This window comes from Haplochromis burtoni, unplaced genomic scaffold, assembly GCF_018398535.1.
Source record: "Haplochromis burtoni strain Fernald_Lab_line unplaced genomic scaffold, NCSU_Asbu1 Contig_189, whole genome shotgun sequence".
NCBI lineage: Eukaryota > Metazoa > Chordata > Actinopteri > Cichliformes > Cichlidae > Haplochromis > Haplochromis burtoni.
The window spans coordinates 635,107-656,896 of NW_024582550.1; the positions used below are offsets into that span (position 1 = coordinate 635,107).

The 21,790-nt window shown below is 39.4% G+C and overlaps 1 protein-coding gene and 1 long non-coding RNA gene across 6 annotated transcripts in view; one reads left to right on the forward strand and one right to left on the reverse strand.

Moving 5' to 3' along the window:
• Positions 1-392: 392 nt before the first annotated feature.
• Positions 393-21,790, reverse strand: part of crtc1b (CREB regulated transcription coactivator 1b) — a 24,836-nt gene continuing 3,438 nt past the window's right edge. For 2 of the 5 annotated variants that reach the window (XM_014337651.2, XM_005934860.3), the window contains 11 exons: positions 20,776-20,837; positions 20,440-20,534; positions 19,862-19,947; positions 19,737-19,780; positions 12,394-12,617; positions 11,656-11,807; positions 10,326-10,562; positions 9,076-9,162; positions 7,231-7,317; positions 6,973-7,147; positions 393-6,386 (listed from right to left, as the gene is read on the reverse strand). In XM_014337651.2, coding sequence (XP_014193137.1) covers positions 6,175-6,386; positions 6,973-7,147; positions 7,231-7,317; positions 9,076-9,162; positions 10,326-10,562; positions 11,656-11,807; positions 12,394-12,617; positions 19,737-19,780; positions 19,862-19,947; positions 20,440-20,534; positions 20,776-20,837 — 1,461 coding nt within the window. In that variant the 3' untranslated portion in view covers positions 393-6,174. The remainder of the gene's footprint in view (positions 6,387-6,972; positions 7,148-7,230; positions 7,318-9,075; positions 9,163-10,325; positions 10,563-11,655; positions 11,808-12,393; positions 12,618-19,736; positions 19,781-19,861; positions 19,948-20,439; positions 20,535-20,775; positions 20,838-21,790) is intronic. The other 3 variants (XM_042225929.1, XM_005934861.3, XM_014337650.2) reach the window with 3 other exon arrangements.
• LOC102309333 lies at positions 7,143-18,710 on the forward strand. Its single transcript, XR_316573.3, has 4 exons — positions 7,143-7,798; positions 15,335-15,427; positions 17,985-18,043; positions 18,137-18,710. It is a non-coding gene; the product is annotated as an uncharacterized LOC102309333 (long non-coding RNA).

Consider the following 21,790-nt stretch of genomic DNA (forward strand, 5'->3'; position numbering starts at 1 on the left):
TTTCTCTCAATTTTACTCTAAATGGGTAAATAATTTACAAAATAAAAATTAAATTGTATTAAAGAGAACCTGAAGCTAGCAGCTGAAACAATACATTTATGAGTAAACTGTTTACTGTGGGCATAAATCGAGTGAGCAGTAAGGTCATGTTTCTTATAGACTTCTATACAAATTGGCTAGAAATAATGCAAGTTTAAAGCACTTAAGAATCAGCTCGACTTCTCAGACCGAGAAGTTTTATAGCACAGTCTATAACAGAGAAAGGTAAATTACATTTACTTTAGTAAAATTACGTTGATGATCATTCAATTTAAAATTGGCTTTATAGGTATTATATGTTATTAAACAGGAACAAGCCGAACGTGATTTTAAGTAACAGACTTGACTGTTTGTTTTCAAACTCAACAGCTTTTAGTGGAAATTAACATTCTGAACAAGTCACAAGCATGCACATATCCAAAATAATCTTTTAAATTTGCATTTGGAAATACAGATTACAAAATAGAAACAATAGCAAAGACAATATACAACAGGGTTGAAACATCATGCATGTCCACAGCAACACGCTGTGATGCGACACTGGACAGTTTTTTTTTTAATCGGCATATTCTGCAAATCAAGACTATGTGCAGAGAAAAATCTGTCTTCCACATTCAATTTAATTTGACTTTTTTTTTTCTTATAAACAAATGGTCACGTAAAGAGAATCACATGGCAACAAATAAATAACTACAGTTCTGTTACTACGACTTACAGGACAACAGTGATATAATGCTATTCTCACTAGAAGCTTTAAGTGGAACTTAAACTCTGTTTTATTTATTTTTGTTTACACATATTAATTAACGGTAGAGTCATTTATAAAACCCCATATTATTAAAGGGACATTTGAGTCAAACCTAAAGTCTCTGGGAACAAGCAGTACAGACCAAGCAGCAACTCTTTCCTTGTATTCTGGGACTGAGGGCACACCTTTAATCGCACGCTCCTGTTTGAGCATCACTCATCAAACGTTTTTCAGTTTGTGACAAAAATGCAGTTTGTGCCTTTTTATGGCAAAAAAAGGGAACGGGCTGTGCCGAGAAGTACCTCAAGTAAGTGACGTCTCAGACTAAAATAAGCAAAAGTCTCAAAACTAAACAGTGTATCAGACATAAAAAGACATTTTCAGATGACCTGTGCATCTTATATTTGAAATAAATGGACCCCCAGCTCTCTTCATTTCACCATGTCGTCTCAGGATCGGCCTATTTTGTGAAATTACTTCAAATCTGATCAACAAACCTGACATTTTTAGTCTCTTTTACTAATTTTAAACTAAAGTGTTAGCTGCCTTGCATGAAGTCAAGTCTATTACCAGAGTTATAATTACTTTTAGATAAAACCACAAAGAAGGCGTTAACACACCTCATCAGCAGTTTCTAAGTAGTGTGAGTTCAGCACGAGCTCCTCTCTAGTACATGTTCTTGTTTTAACTGTTAGGCTTGTGGGTGGATATTTTAGACAGGAAAAAATATGACAAACCAGTAGTTTCGAGTTTTAGCTACTAGAGTAAAGTCAGACTGTGTTGCAGAACTGTTATTGGCAGCATATGTATTTAATGGCTCAGTCACAGTAGAGTAAAAACAGGATGGAACCTCCTTGCGCCTAGAAAAGGAAAATTGGTGGTTGCCCCATGAATGCATTGACTTATTTATTTTCTGTCGGAGACCAACCATAATTAGTTGCACCCGAGGCTGACCGCGCACCACCTCTGCACAGATCACCTTGTGGGGGGGCAATTGGTCTCTAATTTTCAAATGCAGCCAAAACTGCCACCACGGTGCAATCAATCTTAGTCGGTCTGCGGCGATGAGCACAACTCATCTGTGAGTTGCCACAGTGGGCTCGACTCAGCTGGTTGCAAACTGTTTGTATTCTGTTCATATCGCTGAGGTTCTCACTGGACTCTAAATGCCCAATGTGAAGTTTTATATGTAGCCAAGTCTCATTATCACCAACAGACTGCATGTAATAGTCCCTTTGACCGTATTCAATCGCAAAGTCATACCAGCCTGAAGCCATCTTAACAGCAGTAAGTTCCTGTGAAGATGGCAACGCACTCTGAGTGCTTGCATACCACTTTCAAACCACTGTTTACTCTAGTGTGACTGTGACATATGTAGCTAATTAGTGTTTGAATCAGTGTGTGTGTGTGTGTGTGTGGTGTGACCAACAAAGAAACACATTCGGAATGCCTATCCTTTCCAACACAAGCACACAAGCTGCACTGGAGTAAGCCCTTTCTAGTTTTGCATCCCCTAAGATCTTCACAGATTAAAAAACAAGACAAGCCAAAATATAGTTTACAAAGGAAAATAGAGAATTCATCTTTTCTTTGACATGAAAATATTTCCGGAGTATACATCTGGTGTGAAACAGTCAGCATTCACGTCAGGCAGAACAGTCTCTGCTCAAAAGCCAGGAAATCACAAATAAAGTGCGAAGCAACCAGTGGACTAAACGTTGCACACACATACACAAAAAAACAAAACAAAGAAAGAAACCAAGAAAATAAAAAAAACCCAACACACACAGTTGCTTTTTACCCAGTCCAGAACGTGACATGATAGGCAACAACAACAACAAAAACTATCATATCCGGTGTCTTGAAAAGCACTCCACTTCAGCATAGCGAGATCAAAGTCCTGCACATAACATGTTATAATAATCTGCTCGACGTGTCTATCATGTCATGCGGCTGACTGCGTAACACAGAAGCGTCAGAAGAGTCAAGTTCACATATGCAAACGATCAGCGCACGTGCCAATCTGCAACTTCCACGGGACGGATCCCGCATCAACAAAGCCAAGGAGAGGGCCGGAACGACCGCAAGGTCTTTCTATACAAGAAGGGACCGCTTTACACTCGTACGCAGAGAGATGCTACAGTAGTAGGAGAAAGCGTGGAACAAGCAACAGTCTGATTCCTTAAAAGGAGAAAAGGGGCAAATGAAAGAGTGCAGAGAGAAATGGAAGCCTGGTCGCCTTCTCTGACAGACCAAACGCACCAAACATCGTCGGGTTCATTTGGCAAAGGGTTAAAACTAGGACACTGCCACTTAAAATACATTCTTTTATCATTCATCAAGTAGCATTGTACAGAGATGGAGGTAACAGAGTCACTGAACAGGAGAAACCCTTACATGCATCCCTTTAGACTTTGTGGTAGTGTTACGTTACACAAATCAAACCTGCAGAGCTATAGAAGGCCTTCATTTAGAGGTTTTGACTGTCAGGTAAGTCATGCATTTTGTTTCAGCTATAGCATATGTACAAGGTCAGTGAATCAATGACTTCAGCAGGACGAAAGAAAGGAGATGGCAGGAAAGCTCAAATCACTGGCGTTATTGGCAGCACGACAGTGCACGTGACGCTTAATATCTTTTAGGTACACAAACCTTTGGAGATGTAATCCGTAGAGTGTGTTTTCTACACGTTTGTTTCGGAGGCTTGAAGGAAAAATCCAACGTTAGCTGCTTTACACGAAGCAGAATTAGTGTGTGTCGCATTTTTCTTCGTCCTGTGGGTAATGCAAAAGTTTGACACGGGTTCATTTAGGGTCAGGGGCAAAGGGTGTCTTTCTAGAGCAGCAATGTTGCACCATGTTCAACAGTCGCACAGGACGAAGAGGGAGATTCAGGTAATTAAATAAATCACAATTTACAGTTTTTGAGGCCAAAACTTCAAAAGTAAGCTGGATTTATGCTTCTCTGGTATCGAAATGAATTTGTATTCCACTTGTTGATTGTCATTAGCACCACCACGACACACTACAACATCCTACACGCGCACACTCCCAATAGTGTCAGTTTTCTAGCGTAGAGCCACGATGTTTAGTCTTTAAAAGAGATGCCGCCCAATTCCAGTTTTTAAGTGAGGTGATTTTTAATTCTGTCATAAACTACAAAGCCCTTAAAGTCATAAAATATTATACGGCCTGCACGACATTTACCATGTTTGACATTTTAGGTTCCATTTTAATCTGCAATAATGTTTCTCTTTAAAATAAAATTGACATCTCCAAAGTCTACCATCTGTAATACAAGAGTCACACTGCTTGCTCGCCTGCAAAAAGAAGAATAAATCCAGCTTAACGTGCAAATTCTGTTAGCTAATAAAACACCAGAGGTGGATTTTTTCCTTCAAGCATCTTATTTGTCTCATTTTGCATAGGAATCACAGGCCCGTTGAAGGCAAACAAAAACCGTTGATGGAGGTTTACAGCAGACAAGAAAACACTTCAACTGAGACGAACCGTCCAGCTGTAGAGGTAAACCAAACGTGATTCCTTTTTCTCTTTTTTCAGCAAGGGGGATTTGGGAACTCTTCCCATCAGCGCTGTGAGTAAAAATATTAGCACATCTGTACACAAACGTTACAATATAACAAACATGATCCCACAGACTGCACGTGACTCTCAGGGAAACTCTGACAAAAGATTTAGGCGGGCTGACTGACCCCTTAAAGTCTGTCTGCGTATTCAAACGATGTGACTCTGCTACACCGCCGATTTGTGTGGTGTTCATTTGGTTGCCAAAAAAATCAGATTGCACACAATACTTAGCATATAAATAGATTTATATAGCCATATTCTACTTTGTCTACTTTATCCCATCCTCTCATAAACTAGAAGCGTGGAGCTTATGAAAACCAAGTAGTTCAGTAAGAAATACCCACGCGTCGAGTCAGCTGCGTTTTTGTTAGAGCTTCCCTGTAAAGGAGCAAAAAGCCTCCCCACAATTGCGCTCCATCTCGAACACTTCAAACACGCCTTTGACTTTTTTTTTCTCTCGTTTTTGCCCCGCTTTAGAAAACATCCAACAATTTGGCTATAAAGTGTACCGCTACAAAATACAGTACATTGATTTGTCAAACCTTACACAACATAACCACAAACATCACTGACCAAAAGTTTCTCTCAAATACGAGAAAACGTTACAGTAAGTTACGAAAATACGCTGTCACGTTAGACACTTAAGTAGAACAGTAGAATACTCCCGTAAGGCAAAATCAGGTGATTTCACAGTGACGACTTTAAAAGATTTCAGTGATCTCTGGTTTAAAAACAGACACCTTCCTTCACTGAGAAGAGGGTCGGCCTGAACGTGTATATATGTATGTATTCTGGCTTTTCATCAAGAGAAAATAAATTTAGATGCTTCTGTTTTTCTTCCTGATGATTTTTCTCAGTTAAAGATCACGTGTGTGGCTTTACGCCAACGCATTTCCGGAGCACGCAGCATTTTTTGGAGCGGTGCTAAAAAAAAACTGTCGTATCTGGATTGGACTGTTGGGCTGCAGCATGGTTAACGGTCGCCACATCTTACATCAGAAAATGGCACACTGAACACCGAAGGGCAACTATGGGGAGGTTTTGCACTCCTCGATAAACCAAAAATAGCTTAATAAACACATTTATAAATATGTTAGTAATCAATAAATACACACAAATTACATCAGTGCAATATTACACGATGCCTACAGAAAACATTTTGGCATCAAATTGAAATTATGAAATGGAATATAAAATCTTTAACCAAATAAATAAATAGAACATATAAATAGATGAAGCATAAAAACACACAAGTACACAATGAAAATAACATTTGGTTGTCAAAAATAAAGCTTTGAGTGTGAAATAGAAAGCCGTTATAGCATGATGGGAAAACCGTTCTATTTCATTGCACGGTATTAGCAAAGCGACCATGTTTTTTTCGGTTTCTTTTTTCTCGCTCTCTTTTTTCTTAAAAACACGGCCGCTTATATCGGGTGCAGTTTCGCCCAATGTCCTAGCAGCTTCCTGCTACAAGCAAATATCAACAAAATAAATAATAAAGTGGATATGAAAAGAAAAGAAAACCGCCAAATGTGCGTTTTTGGAATATATGTGGCATGTAATGGTACACTGTAAACACAGTAGGCTAGCAAAAGCGCTGAGCGACCAATCTCATTCAAAACGACAGCGAGGCAATCCCCCCGGCGAGCCGCTGGATGTCTTTTTTCCCCCCTGTTGTCTTTTGGTGCCGCATTGTTTCAAAGGGCAAAGTCGGACAGCTGGACGGCCATGCAACGAGGAAGAGGGATCATCCTGCCCTTTGGTTCTCTCCATTAACGAGTTTTCTTTTTCTTCACGTCACAGCCTGTCCATTCTAAACGTGTCCTCGGTGGCGGGGTCGGCAAGCACCATGTCGGGGTCGTTGAGCATGTGCAGTCCGTCCAGGGTGAGCGGGTCGATCTTCAGCTCGTCCAGAGGGAATTGAGAATCTGCGTCGAAGCTGACGTCGCCAACTCCCGCAAGAGAGTTGGTCAGCTCTTTGGACAGGCTTGGCGGAGACTCACCTGTGACTGAGAAATACAAGCGCTGAGAACAACGTGCACGCCTGGCAAGAATCGGGTTAGAGTTTTTACTGATTCAAGCTAAATTGGGACAAGTATTTCTACATGTTTCCCTACCACAGAGATCCTATTTTAGAACTACTGCACAAGTGGATTGCAAAGTACCTTTAAAATCCAAAGACAAACGTTCAAGTCACTGGAAGGTTTACTTTGATGATAGTACACCAACTCTGCACAGACGTACGGTTTATTCTGCTATCGACTCTTATTTGGTGTTGTTTATTAGACTGGATGATAGAAGTGTATAAAACAAGAAACTTTGGCAATTTAGTAAAATGTGGAAGTGTCTAAAAGAAGTTGTTCCCTCGTATGGTCTCTGGAGAATTCTGCTGTTAGTTTCGGCTCAGTTGCCTTTAGACTTCTTTACCTTAGCCCAGATAGAGCGTATATTGACTGAAATCTAAGTCATGTGCAACACACCAGCACAGGGGGGCCTCGTTTATTGCTCATCACCGATGTTTTGACGGATGCTTGGCATTTATGCAAAGAACCTTTAATGTATCAAAGGGCAAACACACACAGATGCTGTGGCTACCTGTTAGGATGATGTTGGGGATGTTGCCGTGGCTGCTGTAGCCGAGCTGCTGAGAGTCGGGTAGGCTGCTCCCAGTGAGCCCCATCATGGCTGCCTGCGTGTAGTTGAGGGTGGAGCACTGGTTGTAAAGGCTGGTGGAGCTGATGGGGTTTTCGATCATGTTGAACTGCTCGAGCTAAAAAGCACAATTGTACACGTTACACACATTGAAGTCAGAGAGAATCTAAAGAAAACCTTTTACTTAACGTTACGTGTCACCTGATGAGAGAGAGCGTTGGTCTGCCTCGATGCCAGCTGTTGATCATAAAAGGAGTCGCCGAATATGCTGCCCACCACGGGGATGTGCTGGAGGAACACAAACAACCCCCAAAAATATATATGAGAAATACACCATTGCAGTGGCTACAATAATAACACAAATCTTTACAGAGAGAGAAAATATCTGAGTTCACAAGCAGACACTTTCAGCGATGGAGTAACAAAAAACACAAGCAGCACACAAAGTCACAGCTGTCAGAGTGAGCAGCGAGCAAAGCAAATGGACCTCGTGACCACGACTGTCATGGTTAAACACAAAAAGAGGAGGCTAACAGAAGATGCAATAGCGCCACTCTTTAATGATTAGTTTATTATTAAAATTGATAGCACACTTTACAGTTTTATTATAAATGACAAACAACCAGGGTGCTTCAGTTTGTCCCATCCTCGTAGATAGGACCACGACAGCCCAGATCAAGACAAAAACTAATTCAGATGGGTTGTTGTCATCATATTACCGTGGCAACACTCAACTCACCACCACTGTAGGGACTCCAGTGCAAAAAAGGTAAAGTTTTTTTTTTTTTTTAAATAATATTTATTATATTCTGGTATATTTGGAAAGTTGTCTGGGCTCATTGAGTATACACACCTACCTAGGATTTACCTTACAGCAGAAAGTGCCTTGAGGCATTCGTTGGTGTAATTTGGCACTACGGTATATAACTAAAGCCGAACTGAACACAGATATGTAGTTAGCAGGGGTAGTGAATAAAATGCTACTGATACTACAAGTGGCATCCATGAATTACTGTCTCCACATAGTAAGTGAGCTGTTGAGAATATGCTGAACTGTTAGTAGCAATGCCGTTTTGCCTCATTTAGCTACTGTTAGCCTCTGTTACCTGATGTTAGCCTCTGTTAGCCCCTGTGAGCTTTACATCTAGTCTTTGTCTTCATATAAAGTCCAAAACAGAGGCAAACAACATAAGATCCCCTTCCACTGTTTCAAATAATTAAAAAAACCCCAATAGAGATGAAACAAGGATGCATGTTCTGGAAACTAACTGTAATTAAACTGCCTTTTAAAAAAAACTACATTTACACTGTAGTGTAAATGTCCAAATCACTGGGATGGAACGGCTAGCCCAGGGGTAGGCAACTCCAGGCCTCGAGTGCCGGTGTCCTGCAGGTTTTAGATCTCACCCTGGGTCAACACACCTGAATCAAATGATTAATTCATTACCAGGCCTCTGGAGAACTTCAAGACATGTTGAGGAGGTCATTTAGCAATTTGGATCAGCTGTGTTGGATCAAGGATACATCTAAAACCGGCACTCGAGGCCTGGAGTTGCCTACCCCTGGGCTAGGCCAACAAGGTTATCTCCCTAGCATAAAGTTTGCATGATGATGACCTGACTATGTGACAACAAAGCAGATATTTTTTCCTGCACGTACGTATCTTGCCACCTACATGCTCCAGCCTGGCATGTCCCCCACCCATGAAAAAACAAACAAACCAAGACTTTCCTCAGAATATATCTGACACAGAGAATATAGTTTGGGTGAATTACATGTGAGAAACTGTAATGGTTGAGGATACAAGATGAATATTTTAAGGCTACAAAGTGTCATAGCCTCCATCAATAGGCTATCAATATGTTGCCATGCACGCTGTGAACGATGGCAGTGCTGATGAAGAAATGAGCTATGCAGCTGTTGACAGCATGAGTGATTAAGTGTGGATACAGTGAATGAAAAGCAGCCTAACTCTCTACAATTAGCTTTCCCCCAGGAGCAAAGCCCTTCCCCAAACAGCAGGTAGCTCGGTGGGTGGGCCCTTACTTGAGGTGAGCCTCCAGGGGAGAAGCCTTGATTGGAGACTGGGGAGGTTGGAGACTGAGTGGCTGGTGAGCCAGTCTGATTGCGGTACTGTTGGAGGGAAGAGGGTTAGCTAGCACTAAGCTTCATGCCTGTCATACACAAGTCTAAAAACGATGACATGTGAGAAGGCATCAACTTAGGGTCTGCTCAAAACATATGAGGTAGGACTAAAAAGCTCAGGAAGCTAGTCCATGGAAATCAAAGACCTTAGCTGATTAAACTTTGATCTATTAAGGATTTAAAATCATATCTGAGTGCATCTCTGGATCACTTTCAGCAATGCTGCAATTTTTACATCGGTCTCTGGAAATGTTGTTCTGACCTTTTCATCAACTTCTATTTCAAGCTCAAATGTGTGGATGTTTTGTTTGTGGATGATTATCGGTGTTGAAGAGAACTAGGTACTAGGTAGGTTTCCACAAAATATATGTTTTCAGCTGTTTACACCTAAAGCCACATTTTCCAAGGAAAAATTCAAAAGTCGCCACTGTGGAATATGTGTGGGAGCCCGCATGGAAATGTACATTTGCATGTGCAAATGTGGCATAAGCTAGAATAGACTATAGTGAAGTCCGGGATATTTGGGATCACTTCCTCCTGTTAAATTTGACTCCTTAAAAAATCAAGTTAAAGAAACACAAGTTTGATGCACTGTTCAGGCACAAAGCTCAAAGTCTGTGCTTTGAGCACTCAACAGTAAAAAACAAAACACCTAGTCTAGTGCAGTCCATCTAATCCAACCACTTACAAATGAAAGGGAGGCGGAAAAAGAGTTCCAGGTAAACCAACTAAATAAAATACCAGCTGGGCTTAAAGTGATCCAGGATGTTCTTGAAGAGACTGGGCAATGTTCAGTTAGGGTAAATCCTAAACCTTCTGATTATACCTCAAACACTTGTGTTTTAAAGAACGACCAAATGCATATTTCTTTTTTCATAAACCATCATTTCCAAAGATGTTAACATCAAACAACTTTACAGTGACATCGTGTAGCAAAGAGTAATATGTGTTTATGCTTCTTAGCTAAGTTAATCTATATAATTAGAAATAAATTAGCATAGAAAGGATGTGCAGATATTTACTGCGATGTATTTAGGGTAGCATCATCAAAGTGGTAAAATGAACAGCAGCTTAAAAATAAGCAAAATTATCTCAATCATGTCATCAGATTTTTATCTAAGCTTCCACGTTCTTGTTAAACTGCATCTTACCGAGCTGATGCTCATGCTGCCAGTGGTCTGGCTGTCTGGTGAGGGACTGCTGGCAGTGGCAGACGCTGTACCAGCGGAGGCCAGAGTTGGCAAGGTAATGAGCTGGATGCCTTGTGGCAGGGCCTGCTGCTTCTGGAGGTCACTGATCAGCTGAGCCTGAGCCTGAGCTGTCAGCTGGTTGAACAGAGGGTACTGAGAAAGCTGCTGTTCCAGGGTCAATGACTCTGTTGGCATGACCTGCAGAACGATGGGGATAAATTAGTCCAAGTAGCAGTGATTTCTGCTGCATGAACTGGAGGGTAGGGGTGTGGTGTTTAAATGTTTTATCTTATCTTTAACCGCCTAGTACGTGTTGAATACTCATTAGTATACAGCTTGACGTTTCAAAAGCACTACAATTTATGGATCTGTACTAAAAGCATAAGGACAAAGACACAGATATCATTAAGAGCCTGTTCTCAGCATTCAACAGTGCTATTTACACATAGGAACACATTACTGCAGATGATTTCAGTCACTTAGGGCCTAGCGACCCCCCTGGCAACCTCTAGCTGATAAGGAAACGTATGTATTCTCGAACCAGTTGAAAGTACCAGGTGAAATTATCTGCAAAGATAATTTGCAAAGATAATTTGTTGTTGGTGCAGTGCTGCACCAACAACCTCCTTGCGATTGCTTTGGTCTTCGGCACATGCCTGCAATTTGCCGACTTGACTGCAAAGACTCAACTGGAACTGTGAAAAGTCTCCTTCAAAGTAAAAGTTTGCTAAAATCAACATAGCCATGTAGTGTTTCTTTAACTTAACCAGACTGCAAATGAAGACTGGAAAAAAAAGAAAGATCAACTAAGCTGATAAATATGTAAATGTGTCACGGTCATCCACCACGGCCTCCCTACAATACCGACTCTGTTGCTCTCTCATGCCTGACTTTGTGAAGCCACACTCTTCCTTTCTACTGATGACTATCTGGACATAAACAAATACTGAACCAATGAGAGTTTGACCATAATGTAGCATATCCTAAAATGCAGTATTTTATTCTGTAATTTATTCTCTGCACAAAACCTACAAAATATAATTAATCATTAATGGAAAAAGACTTGAAACGGCACCATAGACTAATGTGAAAAATCCTTAAGGGTCAATATAATGTGACCTCTTTTTGCAGTAAGTGATGACACTTATTTGTTTCAAATTCAACACATCGGGATGCAAGTGCAATAACTATTTTTAAATTTCTGACTTCATCCATTTTTGGTCCAAATACCTTGGATATACAAATACATTGTTCCTGAAAGAGAATGAAACTAATTTTAATTAATCCTTACCTGTGTAATGCTAACTGGTGAGGAAAGGGTGGGTGAGAGCTGCTGAGGAGATTGTTGGAGATGGAGGTCAGAGGTTAGGGTAAGCGGCACCACCGGTGGCTGCCGGCGCTGTGCAGTCACGGTCATGGTGGGCTGAGAGGAAGTGGGGATCCCTGGGAAGTCAAAAAAAAGGAAGAAAAGAAACTATGGATGTACACGTACCTGTTTTTTGTCCCCAACTTAGCTTTAATGCACCAACTGGTGTAAATAAGAAACATCAGAAAAAGTAAAACAGCAAAAACCACCAACTTTAAATGCCTGCACGGTAGGGACTGATACTGAGTGCAGAAGAGTGAGTCTAAGTCAAAGTAAAAGTCTGTAAAAGTGCATAAATGTGATAAAGCACAAGCCCCTACATTTGGTATTTTACACATTAGGTGTTACAACATAAGAGACCGTTACAAACTGATGCTGAACCAGATCCTGTTGGCCACACTGCGTGCCGTCTGCAGAGCTAGACTCAACACTTGTGGAGCATCAAATTAAATCCTGCTGTTTTATTGTCATTTGTATGAAAACTACTGGCATGTTTTTATGTTTTCTTTCAGCTGCATAAGTGTTTAGTGGTTCTCCTTTGTGAACAAACACATTCCACTTAAAGCTAAATTTCTGTGCTACAACACTGATCGGTACAATCCCTCTGCTTAGTTAATTTTACCCGTTTTACCCCTTTAATGAACACAAAATGTTGATTATTACCGTGGCTGGCGGCGCTTATACCCAGGTGGGTGAGGTTGGTGGTGAGGCTGCCCGTGCTGTTGGCTGCGCTGAGGGAGGGGAAGGCCACGGTGTCCTCGGGGTCCAGCGGGGTAGAAAGCGGTGGGGGGAACTGAATGTTAGTCAGATCGGGCAGCGAACCGCCGGTGTTATGTGCGGCTGGGAGCACGGATGGGTTCAACTCCTGGTCTGGCGAGGGGAATATGCTGAAAAGAGCACATTTTCTATCAGACATAAGAACAGCTTGTGCGAAACAAGACTGTGACCAAGCATATGAGCATTTTTAATAAAAGGCAACAACAGCTAGGTGACAGTGGGTAGCATGTTTGCTTTAAATGCTATTTTAAATACTTCTTATAACCCACCTACAGTGGGTGGGTGCCACAGTATGACAGTCGATTTTCATTTTTCTGTATAATTTGAATTATATTACTCAGATTGTGCTTCTTCTGCAATTTTTCTGTTTTTAAATATATATTTTTATGTATTGTTCTTGTTAATATTATTATTATTATTATTATTATTATTTCTTTTTGTATTTTTAGTTGTCCTTAGCATAAAGCGCTCTACAAACAAGCTTGGCTAAACTGAAGCCTGTTGTGCTTTCACTCAGTGATGCCCACAGATAAATAATTCCCAGCTGTAGTAGAATTTTCCATCAGCTGACAATCCTTTCTCAGTGTGTATTCTGTGTCTCGTAAGTTCACTTTCTTGAAAATGTTTTCAGTTTCTAGCAAGGAGAAATCATTGCAAGACCTGTTTCATGCTTTGCTTTGGTCAGTTTGAACCAAATACAGCAAACACAAGCAGACTTCATTTAGAGAGAAGCAGGAACGATAATCTATTACTAATAATAGGAAATCTAAAAAAGGCTCTTTTGGCTGATTCTTTGGTCACAAAGGAAGCTCATCTGGCAGATTTTGATGCCAGATATTGTTTCTGGTGCAACCACCAAGGGATTTGTGTCTCCTGGGAACGAGTATGTGTAAGCCACTCCTGTTACAGCACAACATAATGATCTTGTAATAACGTTTCTTCTAGATTAATTACCTAATGGGTATTGTGTCCCACAGAAAAGTTGCTTTTAGCAATTTTTCCAGTTTTTTTCTAGCACATAATTGTAAACTTGTAATATGGAGGCTTAACACGAGTTACACAGAAGTGCACAGCAGGAGTGACAGGGTTTCATAATAGTTTGCTTCATTTTTGACTAACCAAATGAGCGTGCATTTAGTTTTTTTGTTTATTTTCTTGTATAACCTTTAAACGTGGATATTATTTGAATTTAGAAGCAAAAAAGATGCAAATTCTTTCGTGACGTCTCTGAGAACTGACAGCACATTTCGTGTTTCTTTGTATGTACAGCTGTCATAACATAATTTGTGATTTGTGAGCCTATAACAGAAAATATTACAATACTGTGCAAAGTTTTAAATTTGTTCTACTTTGCTTCCAAGGAGCCAGATTTTCTTTGAATTTGTTGAAAGTGTTCTTGAGTAATAGTTCTGCAAAGTTCTTATTTGGACATTTGCTGCTTTTTCACTCATTTTCAGTCCAGTCCTTGAACCTGACCATCTTCAGACACTGACCATTGAATCATTCAAATAAAAAAGGGCACCCCAGTCAAGGTTTTTTAGCAAAGAAGCAGTTTTAAAATATCTTGATGCATGCTCAATCATCCAGGTAAGTAAATCCCAAGAAGTTTCAGAAGATTCTGTTCATCTGGACGGACGTAGCGTTTTCAGTGGGAGAAACATTTTAATGACCGTGAAACTGACATCACAGCTGCAGTGGGCTAGTTTCAGTCATTGTGCAAAGGTAATGTTTATAAGGTTGGGGAAACCTGCAGGCAGCGGAGACTGAAGAAGTCACTTGGGTGACTGATGAAATCTTTCTCCCACTGAGAACACTACGTCCGTCCAGATGAACAGAATCAACTTTCTGGGAACCAGTTTTAACACTCAAAGAAGAGCTTCTTAGAAAGTCCTTGAAGAAGCTTCAAGGACTATTCCTGAAGACCACTTAAAGAAATGGTAAGAAAGCTTCCGTATTAGAGCTCAGGCTGTGTTTAAGAATAAACGTGTTCATACAAAAAACTCAATGTTGACTGTTTTTGCTCTACCTAATCACACGAGCCAAGGTGTGAAAACGGGTGTAGGTCACTATCAGCCAAGGTTTCGGGTGAACTCATTGTGAAACTCCCCCCCATCATGTGATTTCCGGAGGTCAGAAGGCCCAGGATGCGAGTGGGCATTAAGGCATCTGGGAAGGATCTCAAAACTGGTTTATAGATGGCAGATAGTTGTGGTCGTAAGCCACCGCCTCTATTCAAAGATGCTCATTCACAGTGGACATAAATGGCTTCTTTTACTCGTCTTTCAAACCATCAAACCATCTGAACATTGGCATCCTCAAAGGAGTGACCTTTGTCCTTTAGATGCAGATGGACCGGCAGTTGGCTGTTCTATGTTATGCCATATGTTATATTATGCTATTTCTTCATTCCTGTCTCTTATGTATACATTTGCATATCTAAAGATACATCAACATATGCCTGCAACCCCCCCCCCCCAAAAAAAGAAACAAAAAACAAAAACACATCCAAGCTTCACCAGTACGTTTAATCACATAAAACCCCCCAGTACCTTAAATAAACCATCCACCTATTAACTGTTTACTTAAATGCTGTGCCGAAAAACAAACAAAAAGATAGATATAGATTGGTAGCTACCTATATATATATATATATATATATATATAAATATAGATATCTATAGACATAGATATATAGTTATATAGATAGATATAAAAATCACATATACATCACATCATGTTGTTGATACTGGCAAGAAAAGATGGTCAACCAGTTTTACAAGCTGTGTCTCTGTTCAGCATCTGATGTCATCGTATCGACATTGTGCAGGTATAAAAGCTGCAGACCGTCAGAGATTAAACAACAAACAGCTGGAGTTGGTGAGCATCGGCACGACTGAAGACAACTCAGAACGATTAAACTGTAAGTTTTCAAATCTAGAATATCTGACTAAACTTTAGAGTCAGGGAAAGATTTACTGAAGACTTTACTTTGTTACAATATGGAAAATAAAATATGACAAATTAGTTCATGACCATCTTTTCTGTCAAGCCAATGTGGTTTTTCCTGAAAAAAGAAAAAAAATTGTGTTTTGCTTTAACCCTTTAAGACCTACCATAGAACCAAGTCCGCCAGAGCTTACTTTATATTTTTACATGCTGTAGTGCCATTTTTGGGAGCATTTCAAGTTGCTATACATCATTAATTGCAAAAAAGTGCAATAAACTACAAAGAAATTGTTTTTTACATATATTTCTACTTGGAGAAATTTAAGAGGCTTATCCCTTAAAACTTTAAATACAAAAAAGTTGCAAAAAATAGTTTACAACAACAGGAAATTTATTTTAAGTGTCTTCATAGTTTTATTTTTGAGATACACCATTTTTTATATACTGCAGGAAAAATGAAAAACAATCCTATGATGCAAATTTGCAAAGAAAACAGCATGTGCATCAAAATAGACTATTTCCAGCAGTGCAATTTGAGTTCTAAGCATCCCAGCAACTATTCAGAAAAGCATAAAGTCAAACATGACCAGTATAGGCTCTTAAGGCCTACAAGTAAAAAACTACATTTTCCGCGAAAATAACGTCACTTCCGGTTTCGGGCAGGAAATGGTGGACATGCGATCGTTCGCGCTGACGTCTGTTTCAATGTGGGAAGTGTTAGGAACAGCTGATCAGATCAGCAAAGTGTGTTTCTGGAATATTATGTTTTTGTTCCTGCAAGCGCTTTTTATGCAATTTTTGCAAAGCTTTATGTGGAAGGAAACTGTGACTTAGGACAAGCTGATGGCATAAGATGTAAGTACAACTCCTCCGGTTTCATATGCAAAAAAAAATTATTTCGCTAGCTTATGCGGTTGCAGAGCTACCAGGATTTAAAAATAGTTAAGCAAAAAAGAGCGTGCTGCTCTGACCGGCTTCAAAGGGTTAAAGCAAAAGTATGGAAGTGATTTTTTTTTTTTTATTTAAAAGTTACATTATTATCAGGGATGGGTTTTTATAATCGATTCATCGATTAAAATAGATTCTGGCTTGGATAACGTAAAATCGATTCATTAAAATCCTGAATCGATTTTTAAATATAAATTTATTTTGCCCGAAATGCCAGAATCTCAGGTGACATCTCACAAAATTTCAAGAACCACCAAACAGTTAAGACAGTAAATGAGAGCAGGTACACGGATTCTGCACAAAGACTTAAACACACAGCGCGACCTGCGAATCAGAATCAGTTAGATGTCGCCTTTCTCACGGTCGGGGCTGAAAGCCGACAGCTCGCTGATTCTGATCTGTCGGCGGGTCCGCGCTTTGTGTTCACGCCCTTTATGAGCCGATTCTAAAGCTGTTAGTTTGATCTCTCTCCAAACAATATTGACCAAACCAGCAGCAAAAGAAGATCCAAACGCTTCACATAAACATCGTCATGAATTCACTCTGACTTTTACTGTTTTGCTTCCACCGCGATGCACAGCTCTCTCTCTCTCTCTCTCTCCCTCTCTCTCTCTCTCTCCCTCTCTCTCTCTCTCTGTACTTCAAGAACAGTTTCACTTTCTTCATTATTCGCTTGCTTGTAACGCACCAGTCTACTGTTGTTTACAGCGCTGTCATCCGCTGTTTTTTTCCCCTTTTACATTCTTCCGAAAAGAAAACCTCATTTCTGCTGTTCAATGCTGAACAAATTTAAACTTTTTAAAATTATTCAAAATGCAAAACGCTTAACCGTGTCTCTAATAAAACTGCTGTAACTTCAGAGGTTATGTTCATATGTTGAATAATGGTTTTCTTTCGTTTTTGATGTACTGCAGAATATTTTTATAAAATCCCAGGCCAGGAAAATCACCTTCATGTTTTTCTGTGTTTTATCTTCAGCTACTTTGACACAAAGGCATCTGTTGTGATGCTCACACCTTTGATAAAGTCTTGCGTGTGTCAGCTTCCTTTTTATTGATACAAAAATATGTAAATTTACTGATCTGAATTATAATATTTCTGACTGTCAAAATTTCCCAGATTTAAATCGAATCGAATTAAATCGAATCGATTCGGGACCTTGTGAATCGGGATTGAATCGATTCTAGAAACCAGTGACGATACCCAGCCCTAATTATTATAGAAAGAGCTGTATAATGATTACAGTAATTAAAAAAAACAAACGTTTATGCTGTTCTAAATTAAAGATGATGTTATTGCATTATGAATTAGAAACATAGAAAAAAAAGACACTTCTGTCATTTAGAAAATTACACTAATAAGACAATAACTGAATGTATTTGGTTTAGATTTTTATCAAGTGAGTTTTTATTGTATTTATTTCACTTTTCATACTTGATTTACTTTATTGAGCTATTGTTATATTATACTTTATTTATTTAAACTATGTCATTATAGATTATATTTAATGCTATTTCCAAATTTTTGGGAAACACAAATGTGAATTTAACATTAAACAATAATCAATCATTTTATTTTTGAAGGTTCAAGGACTTTTCCACAATGATTCTCAAGATCTGTTTCATTCTGCTTCTGCTTGTCGGTAAGTGTTAGCAAATAACAGCAAATTATATTATAAGCAGTCGAAGAATTTGTAGCAATGAGTCTGAAGTTAATCCATCAATTTCAATGTCAGCCATTTCACAGATACCAGAAGTGAATGCAGAAACCTCAACCACCACAACGCAAAATACAACCACCTCAACCCAAAGTACAACCACCTCAACCCAAGCTTCAACTATCACAATGCAAAGTTCAGCCACCAGAGCAAACAGCACCGCAGTCATTAACAAAATCAGCCTGACTTCTGTCACAATGGCCGTCGTAGCTGCTGTGCTTCCATAACATAGTTACAGTTGTAACTATGTTGTTACAACTAGCTTTTTTAACCATGCATTTGTCTGTGTATTTTTCATATCCTATCAAAGTAGGGAAGTTTCAATAAGGGGAGTGATGATAAATAAAAGGGGATCTAAACTGTCTTTTGAACACATGTAAATGATCCATTTTACTCTATGCTTTCACAAGATTGTGACTTTCTTTGTGGAAAAGGTCAACAAATAAAATGTTTACTGATCAGAGGAAATTGATTCAATCACACATATTAAGATTTATTGTGATGGCCATCTATTGTGAAAATAACTGTACCTAACCTGATTTATGGGAGAATATGTTAACTTCCTAACCAATAAATGACAATAATCACTTAAGTTTTACTCTATTTTGTGTAATTCTTTTTATTTAGCCCTTTTATTTATTCAGCATCTTTGCACTCCGACCTGCTTTTGGTGTTATTTTGACAGATCATCTAAATTAACTTTGAACTGGGACATGGGAAAGTACATGGGCTTTCTCACCAGAGAAATCAGATAATAAAATGGTTAGAAATTGCTGACTTTGCCCCCATTTTTTTTTGTGGTCCATCCATGTTTGGTCTTGCAAAATTCTCCCATTTATTTCCAATTCTTTCAGTGCCATTTTTCTAATATCCAACGTTAACACGAAAAAGGATTTTTGCTTTAAATGTCATTATGAAGCATTTTATGTTTGTACTTTATAGTGCTCGTAGAAAAATAGCACCTGATTGCCTATCACTACAGGACTTTCCCCCAGCCATATCTGATCTAATTTACTGGGGGGGGGGAGGAAGCGCACCAGCAAAATAATCCTGAAAGGCGATACTAGCAACATCTATGATTTTCCTCACAGATGCTGGAGGATTTCCTCAGTTACCTGACACATGGGGAATGCACAAAAAACTTCAGTCAACCATCCAAATGAAAAAGAAAAAAGCAGTTATAGAAAAAAAGAGAGTAGCAGATTAATACTGAACTGTTGTTTACTTAGTCCAGAGTGCTACAAAACACTCCAGTAATAAAACCTGGCTACTTATTAAGATTGAGATTTAAAGGATTATATCTGGTTGATGGTTATTCTTCCAACTAAAGGAAAAAAACATGTGCCAAAGTTTTCTTGTCAATTCTTAGGTCACAGAAATTCAAACTCCAAAGAAATCACTAGGAGCACAAATCATTTGCAACTCTTTCACCCAGTGAGAGCCAACAACTTCCAGGAACGACCGCCAACCAATTGGGGAACGCACATTTCTCCCTAGCAACCTAGCTGTATCACGTCCAATATGGCAGACAACTAATGTCCACATATTGCTTCATGCACAATACTCGAGTGGCATTGCTCTTTGAAGAATAATAAAACAAACAACGTAAACCACTCACTTGATTCCTGGGACATCACACGTGTTGGGCTTTGATGAATCATCCTGAGAAGAAAATGCAATCATGAGACACAAGTCTTGCGTCACTGGTGTACACTCTGCAGCCCTTCCCTGTCCCATTGGTACCTTCTCGTCATCCCACAACTGTTTCTGCACATCGTTGTCTGCACTTGTCTCCGAGTTCTCCGTTCCAGGCACTGTTAGCAGCAGTACTAATTAGTGAAACAGCAAGACACAGTTGCTTGCAATGACAAAAATACATAACAAACCAAAAAAAATGAGTCATCAATATCGGAGCCAGTCATGCAGAATATAGTGCTGTGCACCAGATTCTAGAGTCTATAAATAGAAGGTGACCATCAGACAGACTGAAAGGATGCCAGCTAATCTTGGCTTCGCTTTATCAGAGCTTCACACATAAAAAGACATAATCAATGCATAATCAGTTAATTATTGATTTTCCTCTCTAGATCCTCCTGAATCAGCCTCATTCAGAGATGCTACTCCTCCACATCCAGCCGAGGGCTGAACCAGAATGCAGAAACTTTGCTAGAGATCCATTTACTTTATAAATATTTCACCAAGAACTACTACTGTGTGACACCAGCCCCTTTATGTCTTTTGAGGTTTCCTGTCTGCATTAGTACATTCTACATTAATAAATAAATGCAGCTCTGTGTCTTTGTAACGGGATCTTCCTCTACCTCGTTTAGGCTGCAGCTCCTGTGATCCCCCGGCAAAGACCTCCTGGGGCTTTGGATTCATGGCGCTCTGGTGTAAGGCAGAGTCTGAATTTGTCCTGTACGTGAGAGACAGATGAAATTCAAGCAAAACCAATGCCAGCTCATGAATACTGGCAGAATTCAAGCTCTGCAGCATCAAATCTATCAGAAATCTGTTCTAGACCTTCTGGTTTACTTTAGAAGTTGTGCATCAACTAGGCTGCACAGAGTCATGTCATTTAATCTTTGGAAGAGCGCTGTATCTGGCTGTGTGTCCTAGTTCTTATTTTGGCAAATGGACAAAAGGAGGTGCCTTACCTTCTCCAGCTAGTGTCTGGCGGTGGGGAGAGGTAAACTGAGCTGTAAGGACAGCTGTCAATGTGAATTTAGTCAAGGGAAATAAATTTGTTTTCTTACCCTAATCAGCCCAAAAGACCTGCTAAATAATAAATAACCACACACAAGCTTTACTTTGATACATTTACTTTGATATCTTGTTATCAAATAGACGAATATATTGATGGTCTTGTCAACTGTCTACAACGCATCGTGTTACATAGTTCAATATCAGGCTGTCAGTACATGCAGCATAACAAACACTCACTCTCTTAAAATCCACTCAGCACCATTACTGACAGATGATATCTTAACACATCTCATATGATGAATAGTAATTGCGTTTCCTTAAACAGCAATCATTGTTAACCAGTCTGGTAGCAATCTCTGGTCCATATGACAATATAAAAACACGGATGACTAAATAACCTTAACCCCTACTTAACCACTTTCCAGGCAAACTACAGGCAACCACTGCTCCTGGAGGTTTCTGGTGTGGGGCCCTCTTTCCCATCCATTTTATCTGGTCATTGCAACCTCCAGGAACCAACGCCCAACTAGTTGGGAAATACACATCTTTCCCTAGCAACAAAGAAGTTGCTAGGGGATCTCAAAACAGTCTCTAGGCCTGTGCAACTGAGGCCTTACTTACATTCAAAACTATTCATCCCACAAAGTTTAGCCCCTATCTCAAGGCTGCATATTGGCATTTTAAGAGGACAAGTAAGAGGATATTTCCCAACATCAGTGGCTGATGTCTATCTGTTGTGTTTCTGTTTATCATCAATGGCACTGGCTAAATGTGTAGGAATAACATGACGACAAGCTAAAAGACTTTAAAATAGTCCTGATAGTGTCAGCAATGAAAACTGTCATTAGAACAAAAGGCTATTGTTTCAGAATTTCAGTCATTCATTATTCTAACTCATATCTATCTATCTATCTATCTATCTATATATATATATATATCTATCTATATATCTATATATATATATAT